The 24,023-nt window shown below is 37.5% G+C and overlaps 1 protein-coding gene across 1 annotated transcript; it reads left to right on the forward strand.

The window, feature by feature from the left end:
- Positions 1-6,914: 6,914 nt before the first annotated feature.
- On the forward strand, positions 6,915-7,829 carry LOC140613351 (olfactory receptor 4C11-like). Its single transcript, XM_072791884.1, has one exon. The coding sequence runs from the start codon at positions 6,915-6,917 to the stop codon at positions 7,827-7,829; it is 915 nt and encodes a 304-aa protein (XP_072647985.1).
- The last annotated feature ends 16,194 nt before the right edge of the window (positions 7,830-24,023 follow it).

The raw sequence follows: 24,023 nt of genomic DNA on the forward strand, positions 1-24,023 counted from the left end.
GAAGTGAAGAACATTGCTTAAATTCACAGAGACATGAATCATGCAGCTAGAATACAATCATATCACATGTATTGGAATGTGCACCTGTGCTCAGAGTTTTGTGTGCTGTTAGAAAAGAGTCAACGTAAAGAGTAAAGCCTTTGGAACTTTTAGCCTATACTTCAGTGTGACTTGAAGGAATACTTTCTCCTTAGGGCACCAGTGGAGCAGTTGGTAACAGAAATGAGATGGTCCCTTCAGAGGCTTGGAGGGGAGAAGGACTCTGTGGGAAGAATCTGCCACTTGACAGCCTTGTCTGGGATTACTTGGCACCATGGTTTGCAGTGGTCCAGGAGTAACTGAATTTAGTAGTTTATAGAGCATATCCTTTGGGAATGGGGGGGAAGGGCAGGGCTCTTATCCTTCCAAAGGCTGGGTATTTGTGAACTTCTATGAATTGTCTATATATATCTGGTGTAGGAAGAAGAAATGTTAGGCCACGTGCTCTGCCAAGGAATTGTTTTGGGGTACTAGAGTCGGCTTTAGAGATGTTTCTATCATAGAATAGTGGGAATTATACCTTTGTATTCTAGAAAATTCTAACATAGATATAAGAAACTTTCTGCTCATAATTACAGACCTTATTGAAGAGTCTAACCCAAGCCTCTAGGAAAGATTAGGGCTACCTATGTCGTATCTTCTCTCCCCATGGATCCTGCAATGAAAAGCCAAGTAGATATATTTGAAGTACAGTTTACATGTTGCAAACACACTGCACATGATTCATCTTCAAAATAAATCAGATTTGCAAGAGCAAAAACTATGGGCTCTCTATTGGATCTCATATATTTCTGTGCAAGAAATATGGTAAGTTTTTAAGCCAACTATACTATGTTCTTTTTCTCGATTACTGGCAGTTGCCATTATGTAATTCTCTAAATATTTGAAAAGCATGAAGTTCCAGAGCATTGCTGTCAGTGATGAAAAGATTCTGATGTGTCAGGGTTTTTCCTTTCACTGTTCTTGATGAGGCACTGTCTCAGGAGCAATTCTTATTGAATGAGGGGTACATTGAAGCGTGTAGAGGCATAGTATCCTACACAGGTGGATTTCTTACTTGCAAGGTTTAAGGCCAGGAAAAGGAAAGGATGTATACTGACCACAGCAATCAGTATTCTTAGAGAGTATTGTTAGCACGATTCTATGGCACTATGATACTCCTTGTTCTGCTATTAATGATGGTAATGTTGGCTGCCCAAACCCACTGACACCTAAGAATTATATTTTCTTTCTGATGTTGGAGTAAGGGATGATCTACAGAGTGGAAGAATGAGAAGAACTCTAGTGAAATCCTAGGATGAAGCACTCCTTTGTCCCTAGCAAGATTCTTTGCTCAGCCTTGAACTGTGTATTTACATTTAAGTATAAATATAAATGCTGGTCTCTTTTTTTTCTGACTCATCAGAATTTTTCATCCGTTTGCTAGTCAGGACATGTACTGGATATGTTCATGGTTTTGTTCCTAACCTATTTATGGTTTCTGCCTTATGCTGGCTCTACTCTAGTGTCTGAGGAATGGTGATTCTCATGGCAGTAGGAGGTGGAGTGTCCAAGAAGGAGAGGTTGCCTTGGAGCACAAAGGCTAGAGGTACTGCTTTCTTTGTTACTTGTCTCTGCTAAACTGCCTGCCAGCCTAACTTGATTTGCCCAAAATAGAACACTTGAACTTGCCTTATGAGATAAATAATAGATGAACAAAGATATTAAAACAAAAATGAAAAGCGACAATAATTAAGGATTGTTTGATTCAGGACGCGCGCACACACACACACACACTCACACACACTATCCACTGGAAGATCATTAGCAAGAAGGTTTTCTTTAAAACCTGGAAGGTTTTGCTTCGCAGACGGCATCTGAACTGAGTACAGTGTGCACAGTTAGCAATACAGAGTGGAGGTCTAATCAGAAGAAGTCCTTTATAACTAAGAAATAGTGAAAATTTAGTGAATGAAATGGTGTGGAGGCATATTTATGAAGGACAGCAATGTCAGGCATAGCTGTAGCATACATGCCCAGAGGCACAGGAGGAAATGTGGTGATCAAGATTATGGCACAGCGTTGGAGGGCTTTCAAAGTCATGGTAAGTATTTCAGCCATTGCATTAGAAAACCATATTAACCATTTTATTATATTCATGTTTCATCATATTTTTAGAATGTGCTATTCCATTTCAAGTTATAGCAAGGTGATAAAAAGAGGTAGAGGATGCAGGATGAAGAGAAGAGAGAATATCTGAAATTGTGTCCTTTCTTTCTGTATAGCAACATGGATGGTCCATTTAAAGAATTCTAAGATGATGGGCAGCCCGGGTGGCTAAGCGGTTTAGTACGTGCCTTAGGGCCCCAGCATGATCCTGGAGACCCAGAACCTATTCCCATGTCAGGCTCACTGTGTGGAGCTTGCTTCTCCCTCTGCCTGTGTCTATGCCTCTCTCTCTCTGAGTCTCTCATGAGTAAATGAATAAAACCTTTTATTTATGTATTTTATTTTTTTTATAATAAAGTTATTTTTTATTGGTGTTCACTTTGCCAACATACAGAATAACACCCAGTGCTCATCCCCTCAAGTGCCCCCCCTCAGTGCCCGTCACCCATTCACCCCCACCCCCCGCCCTCCTCCCCTTCCACCACCCCTAGTTCATTTCCCAGAGTTAGAAGTCTCTATGTTCTGTCTCCCTTTCTGATATTTCCCACACATTTCTTCTCCCTTCCCTTATATTCCCTTTCACTATTATTTATATTCCCCAAATGAATGAGAACATATAATGTTTGTTCTTCTCCGATTGACTTACTTCACTCAGCATAATACCCTCCAGTTCCATCCACGTTGAAGCAAATGGTGGGTATTTGTCATTTCTAATGGCTGGGTATTATTCCATTGTATACATAAACCACATCTTCTTTATCCATTCATCTTTCGATGGACACCGAGACTCCTTCAACAGTTTGGCTATTGTGGCCACTGCTGCTATAAACATCGGGGTGCAGGTGTCCGGCGTTTCATTGCATCTGAATCTTTGGGGTAAATCCCCAACAGTGCAATTGCTGGGTCATAGGGCAGGTCTATTTTTAACTCTTTGAGGAACCTCCACACAGGTTTCCAGAGTGGCCTAAAATCTTTTGAAAAAAAACTAGGATTGGCCATTTGTAGTTCTGATGTTTGTGAAATACCAGTTGATTTGTGTTACATATGAACTGATAATTCTCACAATGCAAACTCATACAAGTATCAAAATCAAATTGCAGTTTTCCTTCAACAAAATAGTGAGACATTTTTTTTATTTATGATAGTCACACAGAGAGAGAGAGGCAGAGACATAGGCAGAGGGAGAGGAAGAGACATAGGCAGAGGGAGAAGCAGGCTCCATGCACCGGGAGCCCGACGTGGGATTCGATCCCAGGTCTCCAGGATCGCGCCCTGGGCCAAAGGCAGGCGCCAAACCGCTGCGCCACCCAGGGATCCCAGTGAGACATTTTTTAAAAAAGATTTTATTTATTTATTCAATGAGACAGAGAGAGATAGAGGCAGAGACACAGGCAGAGGGAGAAGCTGAATCCATGCTGGGAGCCCAACATAGGACTCGATCCCAGGTCTGCAGGATCACACCCTGGGCTAAAGGTGGTGCTAAACAGATGAGCCACTAGGGCTGCTCTACTGTGAGAAATTTTATTCAGAATTTAATGAATATTAGACACTACATGAAAATAATTATCTTCTTTCATGAACCAAAAATGATTCTGCTTTTAGGGCAGTGGAAATGCTCTGTATGATATTATAATGATGGATGCATGTCTTTAACATTTACCCAAATCCATAGAATGTACCACACGAAGAGTGAACCGTAGGGTTAACTCTGGACTCTCATTGATAATGGTATGTTATGGTTGGCTAATCAGTTGTGACAAGTCTGCCATTCAGGACATTAGTGTGCAAAACAGTTGTGCATCAGTTTTATGAGTAAATGAACAAGGTAGATTATTATCCTTGAAAGTTGATACTAATCATCATAATGAAAAATTGATACTATAATCCTAATGAGGCAATGAGTGCAATTGCAGATACACAGACCTCCATCTCCCATGCTTTGTACATACCAAATTATTTAGCTTTCATAGAAACCCTAAAAAATAGGTTGGTTTGCTCTTAATGTTTACGGGTGAAGAAAATGAAGCACAGAGATATCAAGGGACTTGTTACATCTCTCACCATAGTGGGCAGTTGAGTGGGCTACAAATCTAGGCTGTGTGGCTTTGGCCTCTAAGCACTATCGCTGTGCTAACCCACCTCCCTCCCCTGCTTTAGAATATCTGCATTTCAGGAAACCGAATTTAGAATGTCTTTCTTCAGTTAAAGTTATGATTCATCTGTTAACATAATTTTGAATTTTTTACTCCCAAGGTATTCTTTAGAAATTTGTAGTCTGTGTCTTGTCTCTTTGTATTCTTCTAGTACCAATGATAGAGAGCCTTACATAATGAATGATTTCAACTATATTTATCTTAAAACTCAAACTATTTAGAGCAGTGAAATATTTTTCCAATTTTTTACAATAACTCCAGATATTTGTGAGTCAATACTCAAAAGAAAAGATTATTGTAGGGTTATGATTGAAGTGAGTAGATAGTATAATTTTAAAATGTTTTGGAAGTGGGCTAAATTAAAATGGGAAAATTGGAAGATCAGATTACAGGAAAAGTGAAAGAGCCCCAGAAACAGAGAAAAAGTAAAATCATGATAGTGAAAGAAGCAGAGGTTGGCAATTAATAGTTCTTACTCACTACAAGCTAGGTATTTTTCTCATTTTATCTACCTAGGTACCATGATTATGCTCAAAGTGTCTTTCCCAAACTAGTATATAGTGGAACTAGGATTTGCACTCAAGACATCTGAATCTAGCACCTGTGTTCTTGGCCAGGAAATGTAATGTTCTGCTAGATTAATAGTTATTCCAGATAAAATATCAAGACTGCAAAATATAAACTGACAAAAGATTAAAAATTCTAAGATGGCCAATCTTTACATAAAAAAAATACAGTAAAACTGGGCAGCCCGGGTGGCTCCGTGGTTTGGCGCACCTTCTGCCCAGGGCCTGATCCTGGAGACCCAGGATCGAGTCCCACGTCAGGCTCCCTGCATGGAGCCTGTTTTTCCCTCTGCCTACATCTCTGTCTCTGGGTCTCTCATGAATAAATAAATAAAAATGTTTTAGAAAATGCAGCAAAACTGTTAAACGTGGTTTATGATAAAAAAGTATATGCACATAATAAAATATAGTTATTTACTATTATCCCAGTGAGGTATTAAGATAATGTCACAAAATAAATTGTGTTTCCATGTTCATCAGCTTTTTGGAATATCATCAACCTTGAAATATTTGCCATACTTGTATATACAAAAGGGACACACATATACAAGCATACTGTTAGAATGTTTAAAAATTACACATAAAAAACAAAAATAGTCATTTCTGGAGAGTCGAATCACAAAGTCAATAATTTTGAGACAGATTGTAATTTTCTTTTCTCATTCCTCTGTGTACTTTGAAGAATTAATGATATGAATTTTTTGACAATAAAATATAGTTAATAAATGGACACAAAATATTGAAGAACCTTTTAATAATTACCAATAGCAATGACAATATCAAGCATTTGGGGCAGCAATATCATGATTGTAAAGTTACTCTGAATTGTTGTTTGAGAGAATGAAAATTGAAAGCAACAGCAATATCTCAGTTGACAAAGGGTCAAATAAATACCACTTAGAAAAATTTTACAATGTCAGTTATTAAATGAACAATTTATCCATGGAAAATATGGTAACATGGGAAGAAGTGTTATAATAATCCAAGTCAAAATCAGAGCACACAATGGCATACAGTGATTTCAAAGACAAAATATATGCTATGAATAAGAACTTGAAACAGAAAAATCATAACATACTATATTGAATAATGGAATTTTCTTCAAATGGTGTATTTAGAAATATGACAATTCAGGGTAAAAAGGAACATATATGTGTAAAAACACTATTTAGAGTATAGACTTCGTTAGGAATTTTATGCCACATTTAATCCATATGCAGACATCCTGAATGACTTCAGTTTAATAGAATAGTAAAGAGGGTAAACAGGAAATTTCCTCAATTATGACAAACCTCAAACTTCTCCAGGCCTTTTTTATCAAATGACTATCAGTGAAGATGACATAACGCAAGAGGTAAAAGACTGTCAAAATAGGTTTTTGTAAAGATTATTTCATCCAAGATACTGATAGGCTCAGAGATGAAGTCAGGGACCCCAAATAGGTGAACTCAACTGAGGATATTTTCTTCAGGAGGTTTCTCCAACACTATGAGTGCTAAATAATATCGGAATAGTGTTTCAGATTTCAAAGCACATAGATAAAATGCGTAATACATGAACTAGATGTGTGTATATGCGATCATAAAAAAAATCTTTTTTCCGTCTTTGGGACACTCAAAGTAAAGTAGGTCACTATTGGGTATATATTTTCAGACGAAGGCCATATTTCAAGACAGTTAAGGCACCTGACCAAGGAAAGTACAAGTTTTGCCATTTTCAATCTTGGTAAGAATCAAAATTTTTAAAGGATATAGACTTTTTATTCTCCAAATGCAAAGGCTTTGATCCATTTGGGTTAGTTTCTGAATGAATAGAGAGATCTGGGAGAGGCTGGGACTTCTGCAGATTTACAAAGATTCACAGGGATTAAGGGAAGTTGGAGGAACATGGAACATGGAACAAAATAAGGAATTCAGAGGTCAGCCCAATGATCTCCCCAAGATGTTACTTCTTTTCTTCTTTTACAGATTAAGGTCTTATCAAGTTCACCTTACCTATAGACACTACTATGGCGATGAACAGCAGTGTGAATGAATTCATTCTGTTTGGCTTGACACAGGATCCAAGAAAACAGAAAGCAATATTTGGGGTCTTCTTGATGTTTTACCTTGCCACACTGTTGGGAAACTTTCTCATTGTAGTGACTATTAAAAGAAGCAGGACCCTTGGGAGTCCCATGTACTTCTTCCTATTTTACCTGTCCTTTGCTGATGCCTGCTTCTCTACAACCACAGCTCCCAGGTTGATTGTAGATGCCATTTCTCAGCAGAAGACCATTTCCTACAACGAGTGCATGACTCAGGTGTTTTCAGCCCATTTCTTTGGATGCATGGAAATCTTCGTGCTGATACTGATGGCTTTGGATCGCTATGTAGCCATTTGTAAGCCCTTGCGATACACAACCATCATGAACAGGCATGTCTGCAGTGTGCTGGTGATTCTGGGTTGGGTGGGATCCTGTATCCACTCTTCGGCACAAATTGTCCTGGCTTTGAGATTGCCTTTCTGTGGTCCCAACGTGATTGATCACTATTTCTGTGACTTGCAGCCCTTGTTGAAACTTGCTTGCATGGACACTTATGTAATAAATTTGCTAGTTGTTACTAACAGTGGAGCCATATGCATGGTGAGTTTCATAATTCTGCTTATCTCCTATATTACCATCTTGTACTCTCTGAGAAACTACAGTGCAGAAGGAAGGCGAAAAGCCCTTTCGACCTGCACCTCCCATTTTATTGTGGTTGTCCTATTTTTTGGCCCATGTATATTCATATATACACGCCCAGCAACCACATTTCCAGTAGACAAGGTGGTGGCTGTGTTTTATACCATTGGGACACCCTTGCTCAACCCTCTGATCTACACACTGAGAAATGCGGAAGTGAAAATTGCCATGAAAATGTTATGGTGTAGCAAAGTATGACTTCTCTTGATACATGGTAATCAGGGATCCTTATGTATATTAACTTAACAGCTTGGTTTTCCTTCATGGACAGGAAAGATAAAATATTTCTCTTTGGGGAATGCGATCAATTAGTAATTTTTAATCATGCTTTTTGTATATTTAATTGTGTTAATATTAATAAATATTAATAAGTGTATAGACTCCATATTCTGAGAGGATTGCATTAAAATAGGATTACTTATAGTCCAAAGCACTTTGAAAAACCTATCATAGACCTTAGTTGAATGGTATTCACATCTGGGTCATATTCACATGAAAATTTAGCTTCCTGATTCAATTTGCTTTCAGAAGGTAATGCACTAACTAGTGAGAGAATGATTGTGTGTGTGAGCACACACAAATTCTGTGTCTAGGTTTTATTCTAGATGTAATGAATGTGGTCAAGGTGCTAATCCATATGTAACTGGAACTTAATGTAGGGGGCTGTCTTGACAACCTGGCATTTGGAGAAGGCGTTCTAAGAGAATTCTGCTCTGGAATCTGTGCCTGAACTTGTCTCACTGGGGATTCTACATGGAGGAACCCTCAACCTCTAATAAAAGCTTAAATATTGGTGAAAACCTGTACTGTTACTGGAGAATTTCTCAAAGTTTTTTGAATGGTGAGAGAAGGAGAATCTTGTACTTGGCAGTGATGGGTGGTCTCAGCCACTCAGCTGCCCTTTGGCAGGTCCTTCCCATCACTCTTCACAAGGCAGAAAGAAGAGTCAGTGAAGGGATTTTGCAGAAGGAATGTGCAGAAAGAAATACACAGAAGGGAGGATAAAGGGGAGAAGGGAGGCAAGGTGAAAAGCAAGAAAAGGCCAAAGGAAAGTGGGAACTTTGTTCAAGTTGGAGAGCAGAAGCTTTGTCTTTCTTACATTTTGAGAATCAATTCTGGAGGTATGGATATTTGTAGGAAAAAGAAGTGAAGTCTCAGTATGTCTACATCTTGACTTAATGTAGCTTACCTCCCTTGACTGCCATATTTGTTTGCTTGGGTGTCAGAAAAAAGCTTTATTTGGTCCTAATATGTCCAAAAAATCAAAATTCAGATTATTTGGGAGCACCCAGTATTGGAAAGTCTGTTTTAGCTCATTTCAATTTTTGTCTTTTGTTTTTATACGAGAATGTTCTAAAATCATATTTTCACTTTTGAAGATAACCCAACTAATATTTATAATAAACACCTGCCACCACCACTGCCACATCAGTGTCTATAAGCAAGCACTGCCATGTGATGCTCTTTCAGTATCTGAGTTTATAATACCCAACAAATTGGCACCCGGAAGTATTACTTTAATTGATATGGGCTAATGAGGTAGGAATACAATGAACTTTATAAGTATGTGAAAAGTTTCTGCCAACGGAACACAATATTATCCTATCCCATGAAAGGTGCTCAGTATTCTTACATAGGAAGTGTGGTGGATTAAATACTTAAGACCCAATGAGGACATTTATCAGAGAACAAATGAGGATATTAGAGAAATTTTTCTTTGCATTCACAGAAAAGATACATTTTCATGAACAAATTGGTATAATTAAACCGTATCTGCCAATGGGGAAGATTTCAAAGAGAATTGGGTGGGGATTGATATCATTGAGGAAGTAGTCATGAGGAAAGGGGACAAGGAATCACTCCAAGCATTAGAAGGAGAGAAAAGAAATGAGGTTTGAAATCAAACCTTGAGTGTTCAGGGAGAAAAAAGAGAAAATCAATTCATTAAAGATCCAAGAGAGCTCTTAGAAAACCGTTTTATGATGTCAGGGGTGAGGGGAGCCATTTGCAGTTCTCTTCACCTCTACAAAGGGTTGGAAGCTTCTTGGTCAGCCTGAACCTGTCCTAGCACTCGCCTGATCTGTCTCCTTACCCTAAGGGGGCCCAGGAATATGTTGCTAGTCATCCAAAACTGAAAACGATGTTTCCTCTATTTTGTGCAGCTTCTAGTTACTTTCAGCAAAGGGGACGTCCAGTGACTGCATTATGTCCAGAAATTTAAAATACTACATTTTCTTTGAATTGGGTTTGTTTTTATATTATTTTTTTTAATTTATTTTTTATTGGTGTTCAATTTACTAACATACAGAATAACCCCCAGTGCCCGTCACCCATTCACTCCCACCCCCCACCCGCCTCCCCTTCTACCACCCCTAGTTCGTTTCCCAGAGTTAGCAGTCTTTACGTTCTGTCTCCCTTTCTGATATTTCCCACACATTTCTTCTCCCTTCCCTTATATTCCCTTTCACTATTATTTATATTCCCCAAATGAATGAGAACATATAATGTTTGTCCTTCTCTGACTGACTTACTTCACTCAGCATAATACCCTCCAGTTCCATCCACGTTGAAGCAAATGGTGGGTATTTGTCATTTCTAATAGCTGAGTAATATTCCATTGTATACATAAACCACATATTATTAAAAATAATTACAAACTATGAAGAAAGGAAACGAGTGTACTCTCCTTACATTACAACTCCCATGTCCCCATTCTGCTGTAACTAATACATTTTTATCTTTTTAAAAAAGATTTTATTTATTAGAGAGAGAGAGAGAGGCGCAGAGGCAGAGACACAGGCAGAAGGAGAAGCAGGCTCCATGCAGGGAGCCCATCGTGGGATTCAATCCCAGGTCTCCAGGTACAAGCCCTGGGCTGAAGGCAGCGCTAAACCCCTGAGCCACCTGGGCTGCCCAATGTATTTTTATCTTATTCTGCATCCTTTTTCTCTGTGCTTTAATGTCTCCCATACACATAGACTCCTGCAGGAATTTTTTTTTTTTATTGAGTTTGACATACTTTCTAACTTTTTTTTTCCAAATTGATAGTCATTTATCTTATTATAATTTATATTCATGTTAATACTTTCAACCTCATTGTATATTAAATTACCAATTATATATTGAATTTCTTTGCATGATAGTCTGTCCTCTTAACATATTTGTTTATCCTATGGGCATATCTGATTTGATATCATAATATAGCATTATTATATATTTGCACTTGGTTCTTCTCCCTCAAACCCCAAAATCCTTGATTCTTCTATACATTCAACCATGTGTACTTTGGAATCATTTGCTCCATCTCCATGCAAATAACCTTCAGCGATGATGTTTAGCAATTCACTCCATGTGTCACATAATTGGGACTAATTAACAATTTTAAAAGGGGAGTTCCTTCACTTCCAAATTGTATAATTCACCTGATTCAGCTGTATTTCTGTTTGATTAGGTTTAGTGTTCTTCAATGAAGACTATTCATGTTTCTGTTACATCTCATAATTTTATTTTATTCTGGGGGAGATTTATTCCATTTTATAATTGTCTATTATACTTACATTTGGAAGTATTATTATGCTGGTTTTTGAGTAAGCTCTTTTAATAAGTAGTTTAATCTGCCAGTTGATTGTCTTGGTTTGGGGAAGTAGATGAACACATCAGACAGTAATGACATCTGTTGTTTCATGTTTGCTTCAACTACTTTATTCCCTTTTCCTATTATTCATTGTTTGACATAGAATTTCCAAAGACAGGCTGCTAGACTGAATTTGCCTGAAAATTTGTATATTTGTTTAATCAAAAAAATGTTTAACATAAGATTTTATAATAGGTCATCAGTATATTCAAATAATTAACATGCATATAAAATACGAATGCCTGGTGAAGGACAAATTTGGATATATGCCCCTCATTAGGCAACCACACACAAGAGCTTAGTCCTGGTAGACTCTAAAGGGGAAAAGATTTGTTCCATTTCTACAGGGTGCAAAGGGCTTAAATTCCTTCTTAAATATCTTTGTACAGTTTGACCTCATTCAATCTTTTAAATCTTCCTGATCTCTGTAAGTATATGGGGTTGAGGACCTGGCATTAAAAGTCAGTGCAGGACATAATAATGGCAGCTATAAAAGGTGGCCATATCTTATTCCTGAATTTAATGGAACTCTCTTAAAATTAAAGGTAACATTTCCTTTAGATTTCTGGAACATATTCCAAAGAATATGTTAAAGAGACTCATTTATCATTTAGTGCTGTAGTTTAATTATAATTCAGACAAAATGTTAGCAAATCCCATGTTGGCATCTCAGAAATCGTCCTTTTTTGTTTTAATAATGGAATTTGATTATCAGAAAATCCTGGTAACAGAAATCAGCAAACTTAGGATTGTGTTGGAAAGCAGAATACATAAAAAATTTCCAGGCCTTGTTTGCCAAAATGTTATTTACTGAGAGATAGAGGCATGCTGTTACCTGAGAACTAACTATAGGATGACAGAGTCCCACAAAACTCTCAATAATAGAATGAGAAACATAAAGTAAATCTAGCATGATATTATTTATTCAATTGACCTTTGTCAATTTCTTTTTTTGTGTATATTTTTTATTGGAGTTCGATATGTCACCATATAACACCCAGTGCTCATCCTATCAAGTGCCCCCTCTCTGTGCCCATCACCCAGTCTCCCCATTCCCCCACCCAACTCCTCTTCCACTACCCCCTTGTTCTTTTCTAGGAGTCTCTCATGTTGTGTCTCCCTCTCTGATGTTTCCCACTCATTTTCTGTCCTTTCCTCTTTATTCCCTTTCACTATTTTTTATATTCCCAAATGAATGAGACCATATAATGTTTGTCCTTCTCCAACTGACTTCACTCAGCATAAAACCCTCCATTCCATTCACATTGAAGCAAATGGTGGGTATTTGTGGTTTCTAATGGCTGAGTAATATTCCAGTGTATACATAGACCACATCTTTTTTATCCATTCATCTTTTGATGGACACCAAGGCTCCTTCCACAATTGGCCATTGTGGACATTGCTGCTATAAACATTGGGGTGCAGGTATTCTAGCATTTCACTGCATCTGTATCTTTGTGGTAAATCCCCAGCAGTGCAATTGCTGGGTCTTAGGGTAGTTCTATTTTTATCTCTTTGAGGAACCTCCACACAGTTTTCCAGACTGGCTGTATCAGTTCACATTCCCACCAACAGTGCAAGAGGGTTCCCCTTTCTCCACATCCTCTCCAACATATATTGTTTCCTGTCTTGTTAATTTTCCCCATTCTCACTAGTGTGAGGTGGTATCTCATTGTGGTTTTGATTTGTATTTCCCTGATGGCAAATGATGCAGAGCTGTTTTCTCATGTGCTTGTTGGCCATGTCTATGTCTTCGTCTGTGAGATTTCTGTTCATGTCTTTTGCCCATTTCATGATTGGATTATTTGTTTCTTTGCTGTTGAGTTTAATAAGTTTTTATAGTTCTTGAATACTAGTCCTTTATCTGATACGTCATTTGCAAATATCTTCTCCCATTCTGTAGGTTGTCTTTTAGTTTTGTTGTCCATTTGTTTTGCTGTGCAGAAGCTTTTTATCTTGATGAAGTCCCAGTAATTTATTTTTGCTTTTGTTTCTCTTGCCTTCATGGATGTATCTTGCAAGAAGTTGCTGTGGCCAAGTTCAAAAAGGGTGTTGCCTGTGTTCCTCTTGAGGATTCATGGAATCTTGTCTCACATTTAGATCTTTCATCCATTTTGAGTTTAGCCTTGTGTATGGTGTAAAATAAGGGTCCAGTTTCATTCTTCTGCACGTGAATGTCCAATTTTCCCAGCACCATTTATCGAAGAGTTTGTCCTTTTTCCAGTGGATAGTCTTTCCTGCTTTGTCAATTATTAGTTGACCGTAGAGTTGAAGGTCCACTTCTGGGTTCTCTATTCTGTTCCATTGATCTATGTGTCTGTTTTTGTACCAGTACCACACTGTCTTGAAGACCACAGCTATGTAATACAACATGATATCGGCATTGTGATGTCCTCGGCTCTGGTTTGCTTTTTCAGTATTCCCCTGACTATTTGGGTCTTCTCTGATTTCACACAAAACTTAAGATGCCTTATTCCAACTCTCTGAATAAAGTCAATGGTATTTTGATAGGGATTGCATTGAATGTGTAAATTACCCTCTGTAGCTTTGACATTTTCACAATATTAATTCTTCCAATCTATGAACATGGAATATTTTTCCATCTCTTTGTATTTTACTCAATTTTTTTCAGAAGTGTTATATAGATTTTAGTGTACAGATCCTTTACTTCTTTGGTTAGGTTTATTCCTAGGTATCTTATGCTTTTGGGTGCAATTGTAAATGGGATTGACTCCTTAATTTCTCTTTCTTCAGTCTCATTGTTACTATATAGAAATGCCACTGATTTCTGGACATTGTTTTTGTATCGGGCCACACTGCCAAATGGCTGTATGATTTTTACCAATCCTGGGGTGGAGCCTTTTGGGTTTTCTATGTAGAGCATCATGTCCTCTGTGAAGAGGGAGAGTTTGATTTCTTCTTTGCCAATTTGAATGCCTTTTATTTCTTTTTTGTTGCCTGATTGCTGAGGCAAGGACTTCTAGTACTATGTTGAATACTAGTGGTGAGAGTGTACATCTCTGTAATGCTCCTGACCTTAGGGGAAAGGCTCCCAGTGTTTCCCCATTGAGACTGATATTTGCTGTGGACTTTTTGTAGATGGCTTTTAAGATGCTGAGGAATGTTCTTTCTATCCCTACACTGTGAAGAGTTTTGATCAGGAATGTATGCTGTATTTTGTCAAAGTCTTTCTCTGCATATATTAAGAGGATCAAATAGTTCTTGTTTTTTCTCTTGTTGATATGATTTATCACGTTGATTGCTTTATGAGTGTTGAACCAGCCTTGCATCCCGGGGATAAATCATACTTGGTCATTGTGAATAACCTTCTTAATGTACTATTGGATCCTACTGGCTAGTAATTTGTTGAGAATTTTTGCTTCTGTGTTTATCAGAGACATTGGTCTATAATTCTCCTTTTTGGTGGTGGTCTTTGTCTGGTTTTGGAATTAAAGTGATGCGGGCCTCATAAAACGAGTTTGGACGTTTTCTGTCCCTTTCTATCTTTCAGAACAGCTTTAGTAGAATAGGTATTGTTTCTTCTTTAAACATTTGATTGAATTCCCCTGGGAAGCCATCTGGCCCTGGACATTTGCATCTTGGGAGGTTTTTGATGACTGCTACAATTTCCTCTCTGGTTATCAGCCTGTTCAGGTTTTCTATTTTTACCTGTTCCGGTTTAGGTAGTTTGTGGTTTTCCAGAAATGTGCCCATTTTTCTAGATTGCCTAATTTATTAGCGTGTAGCTGCTCATAATGTTTCAAAAATCAATTGTGTTTCCTTGGTATTGGTTGTGATCTCTCCTTTCTCATTCATTTTATTAATTAGAGTCTCTTCTCTCTTCTTTTTAATAAGGCTGGCAATGATTTATCTATCTATCAACTTTTTCAAAGAACCACGTCCTGGTTTTATTGACCTGTTCCACAGTTCTTCTGGTCTCTATTTCTTTGAGTTCTGCTCAAATCTTTATTAACTCTCTTCTGCTTGGCGTAGGTATTATTTGCTGTTCTTTTTCCAGTTCCTTTCGATGCAAGGTTAGCTTGTGTATTTGAGTTTTTTCCAGTTTTTTGAGGGATGTTTGTATTGCGATGTATTTCCCTCTCAGGACTCCTTTTGGTGTATCCCAAAGATTTTGAATGGTTGTATCTTCATGCTCATTAGTTTCCATGAATCTTGTAAATTCTTCTGTAGTTTCCTGGTTGACCCTGTCATCTTTTAGCAGGATGGTCTTTAAGCTCCACGTGTTTGCATTTCTTCCAAATTTCTTCTTGTGATTGAGTACAACTTTCAAAGCATTATGGTCTGAAAATATGCAGGGGACAATTCCTATCTTTTGGTATCAGTTGAGACCTGATTTGTGACCCAGTATTTGGTCTATTCTAGGGAAAGTTCCATGTGCACTTGAGAAGATTGTGTATTCAGTTGTGTTTGGATGTAAAGTTCTGTAAATATCTGTGAAATCCATCTGGTCCAGTGTACCATTTAAAGCTCTTGTTTTTTTTGGAGATGTTGTGCTTAGAAGGTCTGTCATTTACAGAAAGTGCCATGTTGACGTCTCCCAGTTTAAGTGTATTTTTATATAAGAATGTCTTAACGTTCGTTATTAATTGATTGATCTCCTTGGCAGCTCCCACATTAGAGGCATAAATATTTATGATTGTTAGGTCCTCTTGTTGAATAGAACATTGAAGTATAATATAGTGTCTCTCTTCAACTCTTACTACAGTCTTTGGGATAAGATTAATTTATCTGACGTGAGGATTGCTACCCCTGCTTTCTTTTGAGAACCATTTGAATGGTAAATGGTTCTCCAACCTTTAATTTTCAGGCTGGAGGTGTCCTTAGGTCTCAAATGAGTCTCTTTTAGACAGCAAATAGATGGGTCTTGCTCTGTTATCCAGTCTGAAACCGTGCGTCTTTTGATGCAATCATTAAGCCTATTCAGGTTCAAAGGTACTATTGAGAGGTATGAATTTATTGTCATCACAATTCCTATTCATTCCCTGTTTTTGTGGATTATTTCTTTGGGCGTCGTCTTTCTTTTATAGAGTCCCCCTTAATATTTCTTGGAGAGCAGGTTTGGTGGTCTCATATTCTTTCAGTTTCTGCCTATCTTGGAAGCTCTTTATCTCTCTTGTTCTGAATGAGAGCTTGCTGGATAAAGTATTCTTGACTGCAGGTTTTTCTCATTTAGGACCCTGAACATATCCTGCCAGCCCCTACTGGCCTGCCAGGTCTCTGTGGAGAGTTTTGCTGTTAATTCAATATTTCTCCTCATATAAGTTAGGGATTCCATGTCTCTTGCTGCTTTAAGGATTTTCTCGTTATCTTTGGAATTTGCAAGTTTCACTATTAAATGTCTCGTTTTTGAACAGTTTTTATTGATTTTAGGGGGGAATCTCTCTATCTCCTGGACCTGAATGTTTGTTTCCTTCCCCAAATTAGAGAAGTTCTCAACTATTATTTGTTCAAATATGCTTTCTGGTCTTTTGTCCCTTTTGGTGCTTTCTGAAACCCCAATTATATGTAAATTTTTCCTTCTGAGGCTGTTATTTATTTTCCTTAACCTTTCCTCATGGTCTTTTAATTGTTTTTCTCTCTTTTTTTTTAACTTGGAATTTTTTATTTATTTATTTATTTATTTATTTATTTATTTATTTATTTATTTTTAATTTATTTTTATTGGTGTTCAATTTACTAACATACAGAATAACCCCCAGTACCCGTCACCCATTCACTCCCACCCCCCGCCCTCCTCTCGTTCTACCACCCCTAGTTCATTTCCCAGAGTTAGCAGTCTTTATGTTCTGTCTCCCTTTCTGATATTTCCCACACATTTCTTCTCCCTTCCCTTATATTCCCTTTCACTATTATTTATATTCTCCAAATGAATGAGAACATATAATGTTTGTCCTTCTCCGATTGACTTACTTCACTCAGCATAATACCCTCCAGTTCCATCCACATTGAAGCAAATGGTGGGTATTTGTCATTTCTAATAGCTGAGTAATATTCCATTGTATACATAAACCATATCTTCTTTATCCATTCATCTTTCGATGGACACCGAGGCTCCTTCCACAGTTTGGCTATTGTGGCCATTGCTGCTATAAACATCGGGGTACATTCCTTCCTTGCCATCAACTTGTCTTCTATGTCACTCACCTGTTCTTCTACCTCATTAACCCTCATCGTTAGGATCTCCAATTTGGATTACATCACTGTATACTTCTCTCTTAAGACTGCCTTTGCTTCATCTGAACTGTAGTGTTTTCCTTTTATTTCATTTCATAAATTTTTAAAATTTCTTCTTTAGTTTCTTGTTTGACCCATTCATTCTTTAGTAGGATGCTTTAACCCGAAAGAATTTTGTCCCTCCTAAATTGCCTCTTGTGATTGAGTTCAAAATTCCAATCATTATAGTCACAATAATTGCAGGGACTAATCCCAATCTTTTGGAATCAGTTGAGACCTGATTTTTGACTGAGCTGTGATTGATTATGGAAAATGATCCATTCACTCAAGAAGAATATGTAGTCTTTTGCTTTAGGAAGGCATGCTCTGAATATGTCTGTAATGTCTGTCTGTTCCAGTGTGTCATTCAAAGCCCTTGTTTCCTTAGTGAAATTCTGCTTTGATGATCTGTGCATTTTTGTGAATGTTGTGTTAAAGATCCCTACTATTACTGTAATATTGTCAAAGTGTTTCTTAATTCTGTTGCTATTTGCTTTATATATTTGGCTGCTCCTCTATTAGAGTCTAATTGTTTGCAGTTGTTAGTTCTTCTTGTTTGATGGACCACTTAATTATGATATATTGTCCTTCCTCATCTCTTATGACAGTCTTCAGTTTAGAATCTAATGTGTCTGATATAAAGATTGCCACCTAAACGTTTTTTTTTTTTATGTCCACTACCATGATAGATGGTTCTCTTCCTCCTCGCTTTTGATCTGGAAGTGTCTTTCGGTCTAAATTCTGCTGTTTGTAGATGACATATCAAAGTGTCATTTTTTTTTCTTATTGAACCTATGACTTTTGATTCTAGTATTTAGCCCATTCATATTTAGAGTGAACATTGAGCGATATGAATCCATTGTCATTGTTTGACCTGTAAAGTCACTATTTCTGAATATTATCTCTGTTCATTTCTGGTTTATGTTAATTTGGGCTCTCTTTTCACTTCCAGGATCCTCTTTAATATTTCTTGGTGGGCTGGTTTAGTGATCACAAATTATTTTTGTTTCTCTTTTCCCTGGTGCTCTTTATCTCTCCTTCTATTCTGAATGACAGACTTGCTGGATATAGTATCCTTGTCTGCATACTGTTTTCATTTAGCACCCTGACTATATTATGCCAGTCGTATCGGGCCTTTCAGGTCTCTGATGATAAGACTCCTGGGAGTCTTATTTTTCTACCCTCATACGTTCAGGACCTCTTGTCCTGAGCTGCTTTCAGAATTTTCTCTTTGTCTCTGAAATTTGCAAGCTTCACTGTTATATGTTGAGGTGTTAGCCTACTTTTGTATTGATTTTGAGGGGGATCTTTTGTTCCTTCTGAATCTGAATGCCTGTCTCCTTCCTCAGATTAGTGGAATTTTCAGCTATAATATGCTAATATGTACATTCTTTCCCACTTTCTCTCTTACTTTTTCCCCTTCTTTAGGGACCCCAATTATGCTAATATTGTGTCCTCTTATGTTATCACTTATCTCTCAAATTTTTCCCTCGTGATCCATAGTTTATCTCTTTTTTTTAACTTCAGTTTTCTTATTCTTATCAATCTGTCTTCTATATCAGAGATCCTCTCTTCTGTCTCATTTTTCTTAGTAATTAGAGCCTCCATTTTTTATTGCATTTCAGGAATAGCCTTTTTAGTTTTGACCTCCTTAGATTTTAGTTCTTTTATTTTTGCCAGAAAGGGACTCTCTAGTGTCTTATATGCTTTTTTCAGCCCAGGTAGTATCTTTGTAATTTTTTTTCTGAATCTAGTTCCAACATGTTGCTTCTATCCCTACTGATTAGGTCCTTGGCAGTGAATACTGCCTTCTACGCTTTTTTGAAGTGAGTTCTTCTGTATTGTCATTCTGACCAGAGAAGAATAGATGAAAGAGAACAAAATACTAAAATGGCAACAATGATTCCAGAGAAACATCCACGAAACAAATCAAGAGAAACAGAAAAATAATTAAAGAAAGAGAGAGAATATAACCAAATGCTGAACAGATGGAGCGCAACACTAGATCCTGGGTGTATTATGGTCTGCTCCTTTGAAGAAACTAAATCCCAAAATTGTAAAGAAAGGCAAACTTATATATAATCAAAACAGTAATTAAATTCAATGATGGGATAAAATAGAACTATAAAATGAAAATTAATAAGATTTTAAAAAGTGTTGATAAAATAAGAAATTATTTGAAAAGCAAACAAAAAGATTAACATGAGAGTGAAGAAACATGAGAAAAACCCTTAAGTTTTATATACTATTTTTCCCTAGTGCTGGAGTTTGGCAGTTCTCTATCATTGGTAATCTCGGACTTAGCAGATGTCCTTGCGGATGTTCTGGGCGATGTGCCTGGGGCAGTGACTCTCAGGTGTCTTTGTCTTGGATTGTATTGCTCTGCCCTTTGCAGGGAGCCAGGCTAAATATACAGCTCCAGATTTCTCTATGTGACTTTTGTTGCCTTAAGGCTTTCTGTAACATTATAGGGGGTGAGAAGGAAAATCAGAGCTACACCTCCATCTCCAGCCCTCACACTGAAAGTTCATGTCCCCTACTCTTCAGTGATTGCTCAGGGAAAATAAGTCAATCACTGTTATCTCCCTGGTTTCAGTTCACATTCAGTGCTAAACTAGCCTGTGACCCAGTGTACACGATCCCATTTCAAGAATACATGTTTTAAAGACTTCTGTGGCATACAGCAATAATACACCTCCTGGAGAAGTGGGGGCCTCTCAGTGTTTCTGTCACTTTCTGGGCCCCTCCCCAGAGAGCAGTCACCCCACCTTGCTGACGTTCCCTGTTTATAGCCAGACTGAGTTGAATGTTGGCTCTTGGGCTGACTGATTGCAATGAGATATTCCGCCCCAATGCCTGGGAACACTCTGCTGCACTCTGGTACCCCCATTCTTTTTGTGATGCCAGGAATCCTGAGACCATGGTGTGAAACCTTGGATTCCGTCTTTCTTCACCTCCTGACCACCCTTCAGGCAAACTTGTAAAAGTCCCAATTTTGCACTCCACTGCTTACACCATTTTCTGGTACTTGGATAATGGAGGCTTCAATGCCCATGGTTTATCTTCTGATAGACGGCCTCAGATTCATTTTTCTATACACTCTCCATTGCAAAAATGGTTGTTTTTCTATTTGTAGGACTGTAGCAACTTTTTCTCAGATCGCCAGTTGATTTTGCTTTTGTTCGGTATGATTTGTTAGGTATCCAGCTGATTTCTAGAGACGAGAGAAGATGAAGGTACCCTACTCCTCTGCCACGTTAAGTCTCTCCCCATTCTGCAGCATTAAATAGGTGGTCAGAGTAGTCTTCACGGTAGACATCACGTTGGAATAAATACTTGAAGAGGGTGAAGGTGTCAGCCATGTGGATATACACCACAGTAATGTCTTGGAGGGTATGAGGTTAATGAGATGGATCCTAGAGAGTACTAGGTGAGATCAAAGAAGAATTGCTGGGTCTAGATCACATAGAGCTTTGTAGTTTGCATTACATGACTTCCCTTTTGATGAAATGAAGTGGAGCACCATTGGAGAACTTTGATCAGAGAAGAGACGAGACATGACTCACCTTTTTTGTCTGATATTAGTATTTCTGCCTTAGCTTTCCTTTTGCTTCTATTTGCATGGTAAATGTTTTTACGTCCCTTCTATTTCAATCTCTGTATGTCTTTAGGTCTGAAGGGAGTCCAACAATCTAAAATAGTATATAATAATATAAATGTTACATACCAACATGGGTGCTTCTAAATACATAAAACAACTATTTACAAAAAAAGGAAGAAATTGATAGTAATACAATAGTAGGGAATTCTAACCCCTCATTATATCAATAGATCATCCAGACAAAAAAAATCAACAAAAAAGGGTGGCTTGAAGGACACATGTGACCAAATAGACCTACAATTATTTTCAGAACATTATATTCTAATGCAGCAGAAGACAGATTCTTTTCTGGGTCACTGGGACATTCTCTTGAATAGATAGCATATTAGGCTACAAGCAAAAAAGCCTTAAGAAATTAAAAAAAGATTGAAATCATATTATACACCTTTTTTGATCACAGTGGTATAAACTATAAGTACTTACAAGAAGAAACCTAGAAAGAACAGAAATACATGGAGGCTATATAACCCGCTCCTAGATAATGAACAGGTGAAGTAAACAATCAGACAAGAAATAAAAATATACATGGAGACAGATGAAAATGATAAGGGGTTAATAAAAGATGTAAAGAATGTATATAACTCACCACTACAAAGACTAAAAATCTGACTTAAAAATGGTCAGGGAACCCGAATAGACATTTTTCCAAGAACATAAAAATAACAAGTGAACACATCAAAAGATGTTCAACATCATTCATCATCAGGGAAATGCAAATCAAAACCACAATGAGATGTCACCTCATACCTGTCAGAATAGCTAAAATTCAAAAAACAAGAAATAAGGAGTATTGCAAAGACTTGGAATAAAATGAACCCTCATACACTGCTGGTGGGAATGTAACCTGGTGCAGTCACTGTGGAAGCATGATGGAGCTTCCTCAAAAATGAAAAATAGATATGATATGATCCAGTAATTCCACTATTGGATTTTTATGAAAATAATTTTTGCAATGACATGGATGGAGTTTGGGGGTCTAAAACTAAGTGCATAACTCGGATAGAGAAAGACAGATATCATGTGAATTTACTCATATGTAGATTTAAGAAAGAAAACAAATGGAAAAGAAAAAAGGAGACCAAAAAACTCATATTCTTAAATACTGAGAATAAAAAGGTGGTTGCCAAAGGGAAGTTGGCCAGATGGGTGAATAGGGTGAAGGGGATTGAGAGTACACCTCTTATGGTGAGCACTAAGGAATGTATAGAATTGTTCAGACAAAAAAATGTGCATTTTATTGTATGTAATCTACAACTTAAGTAGCTTTCGAAACAAAAATATCTTTTATTTTCATTTCCACTTTCTCTTCTGCTTTAGTTACTGAGTTAATAACTTCCACATACTATAGAAATTATAGAAATTTTAATTACTTGTTTTCAAGTATTTATATTCTATCAGTATCATTAAGATGGATAATAATTATTAAATATACAGTAACATTTTCTAGAATAGAAAATTGGGAGAAGTGAAGAAAGTTGCTTAAATTCACAGAGACATGAATCATGAAGCTAGAATTCAGTCATATTACATGTGTTGGAATGTGCACCTCTGCTCAGAGTTTTGTGTGCTATTAGAAAAGTTTCAATATATAGAGTAAAGCCTTTGGAATTTTAGTCTATACTTCAGTGTGACTTGAAGGAATACTTTCTCCTTAGAACAGAGACACCAGTGGAACAGTTGGTAACAGAAATGAGATGGGTCACTTCAGAGTCTTGGAGGGGAGAAGGACTCTGTGGGAAGAATCTGCCTCTTGACAGCCTTGTCTGTATTACTTGGGACCATGGTTTGCAGTAGTCCAGGAGTGACTGAGCTAAGTAGTTTAAAGAGCATATCCTTTGGGGTTGGGGGGAAAGAACAGAGTTCTTATCCCTCCAGTTTGGGTATTTGTGAACTTCTATGAATTGTCTATATATATCTGGTGGAGGAAGAGGAAATGTTAGTCCATGTGCCCTGCCAAGGAATAGTTTTGGGGTACTAGAGCTGGCTTTAGAGATGTTTCTATCATAGAATGGTGGGACCTTTATATTGTTCTTTATATTCTAGAAAATTCTAACAGTAGATATAAGAAACTTTCTGCTCATAATTACAGACCTTATTAAAGAGTCTAACCCAAGCCTCCAGGAAAGATTGGCTACCTATGGTGTATCTTCTCTCCCCATGGATCCTGCAATGGAAAGTCAAGTAGATGTACTTGAAGTACAGTTTACATGTTGCAAACACACTGCACATGATTCATCTTCAAAATAAATCAGATTTGCAAGAGCAAAAACTATGAGCTCTCTATTGGATCTCATCTACTTCTGTACAAGAATTATGGTAAGTTTTCAAGCCAACTATACTATGTTCTTTTTCTCAATCACCATTCAGCACTGGATTACTGGCAGTTGCCATTATGTAATTCTCTAAATCTCTGAGAAGCATGTAGTTCCAGAAGCATTTCTGTCAGTGATGAAAAGATTCTGATGTGTCAGGGTTTTTGCCTTTCACTGTCCTTGATGAGGCACTGTCTCAGGAGCAACTCTTATTGAATGAGGGGTACATTGAAGGGTGTAGAGGTATAGTATCCTACACAGGTGGATTTCTTACTTGCAAGGTTTAAGGCCAGGAAAAGGAAAGGATGTATACTGACCACGGCAATCAGTATTCTTAGAGAGTATTGTTAGCACGATTCTATGGCACTATGATACTCCTTGTTCTGCTATTAATGATGGTAATGTTGGCTGCCCAAACCCACTGACACCTAAGAATTACATTTTCTTTCTGATGTTGGAGTAAGGGATGATCTACAGAGTGGAAAAATGAGAAGAAAGCTAGTGAAATCCTAGGATGAAGCACTCTTTTGTCCTTGGCAAGATTCTTTGCT

The sequence above is a fragment of the Canis lupus genome, chromosome 21 (genome assembly GCF_048164855.1).
Source record: "Canis lupus baileyi chromosome 21, mCanLup2.hap1, whole genome shotgun sequence".
Lineage (NCBI taxonomy): Eukaryota > Metazoa > Chordata > Mammalia > Carnivora > Canidae > Canis > Canis lupus.

What these genes read in the sequence shown, in the direction of transcription:
- LOC140613351 (XM_072791884.1), top strand. Translation starts at nt 6,915, where the DNA reads ATGGCGATGAACAGCAGTGTGAATGAATTCATTCTGTTTGGCTTGACA.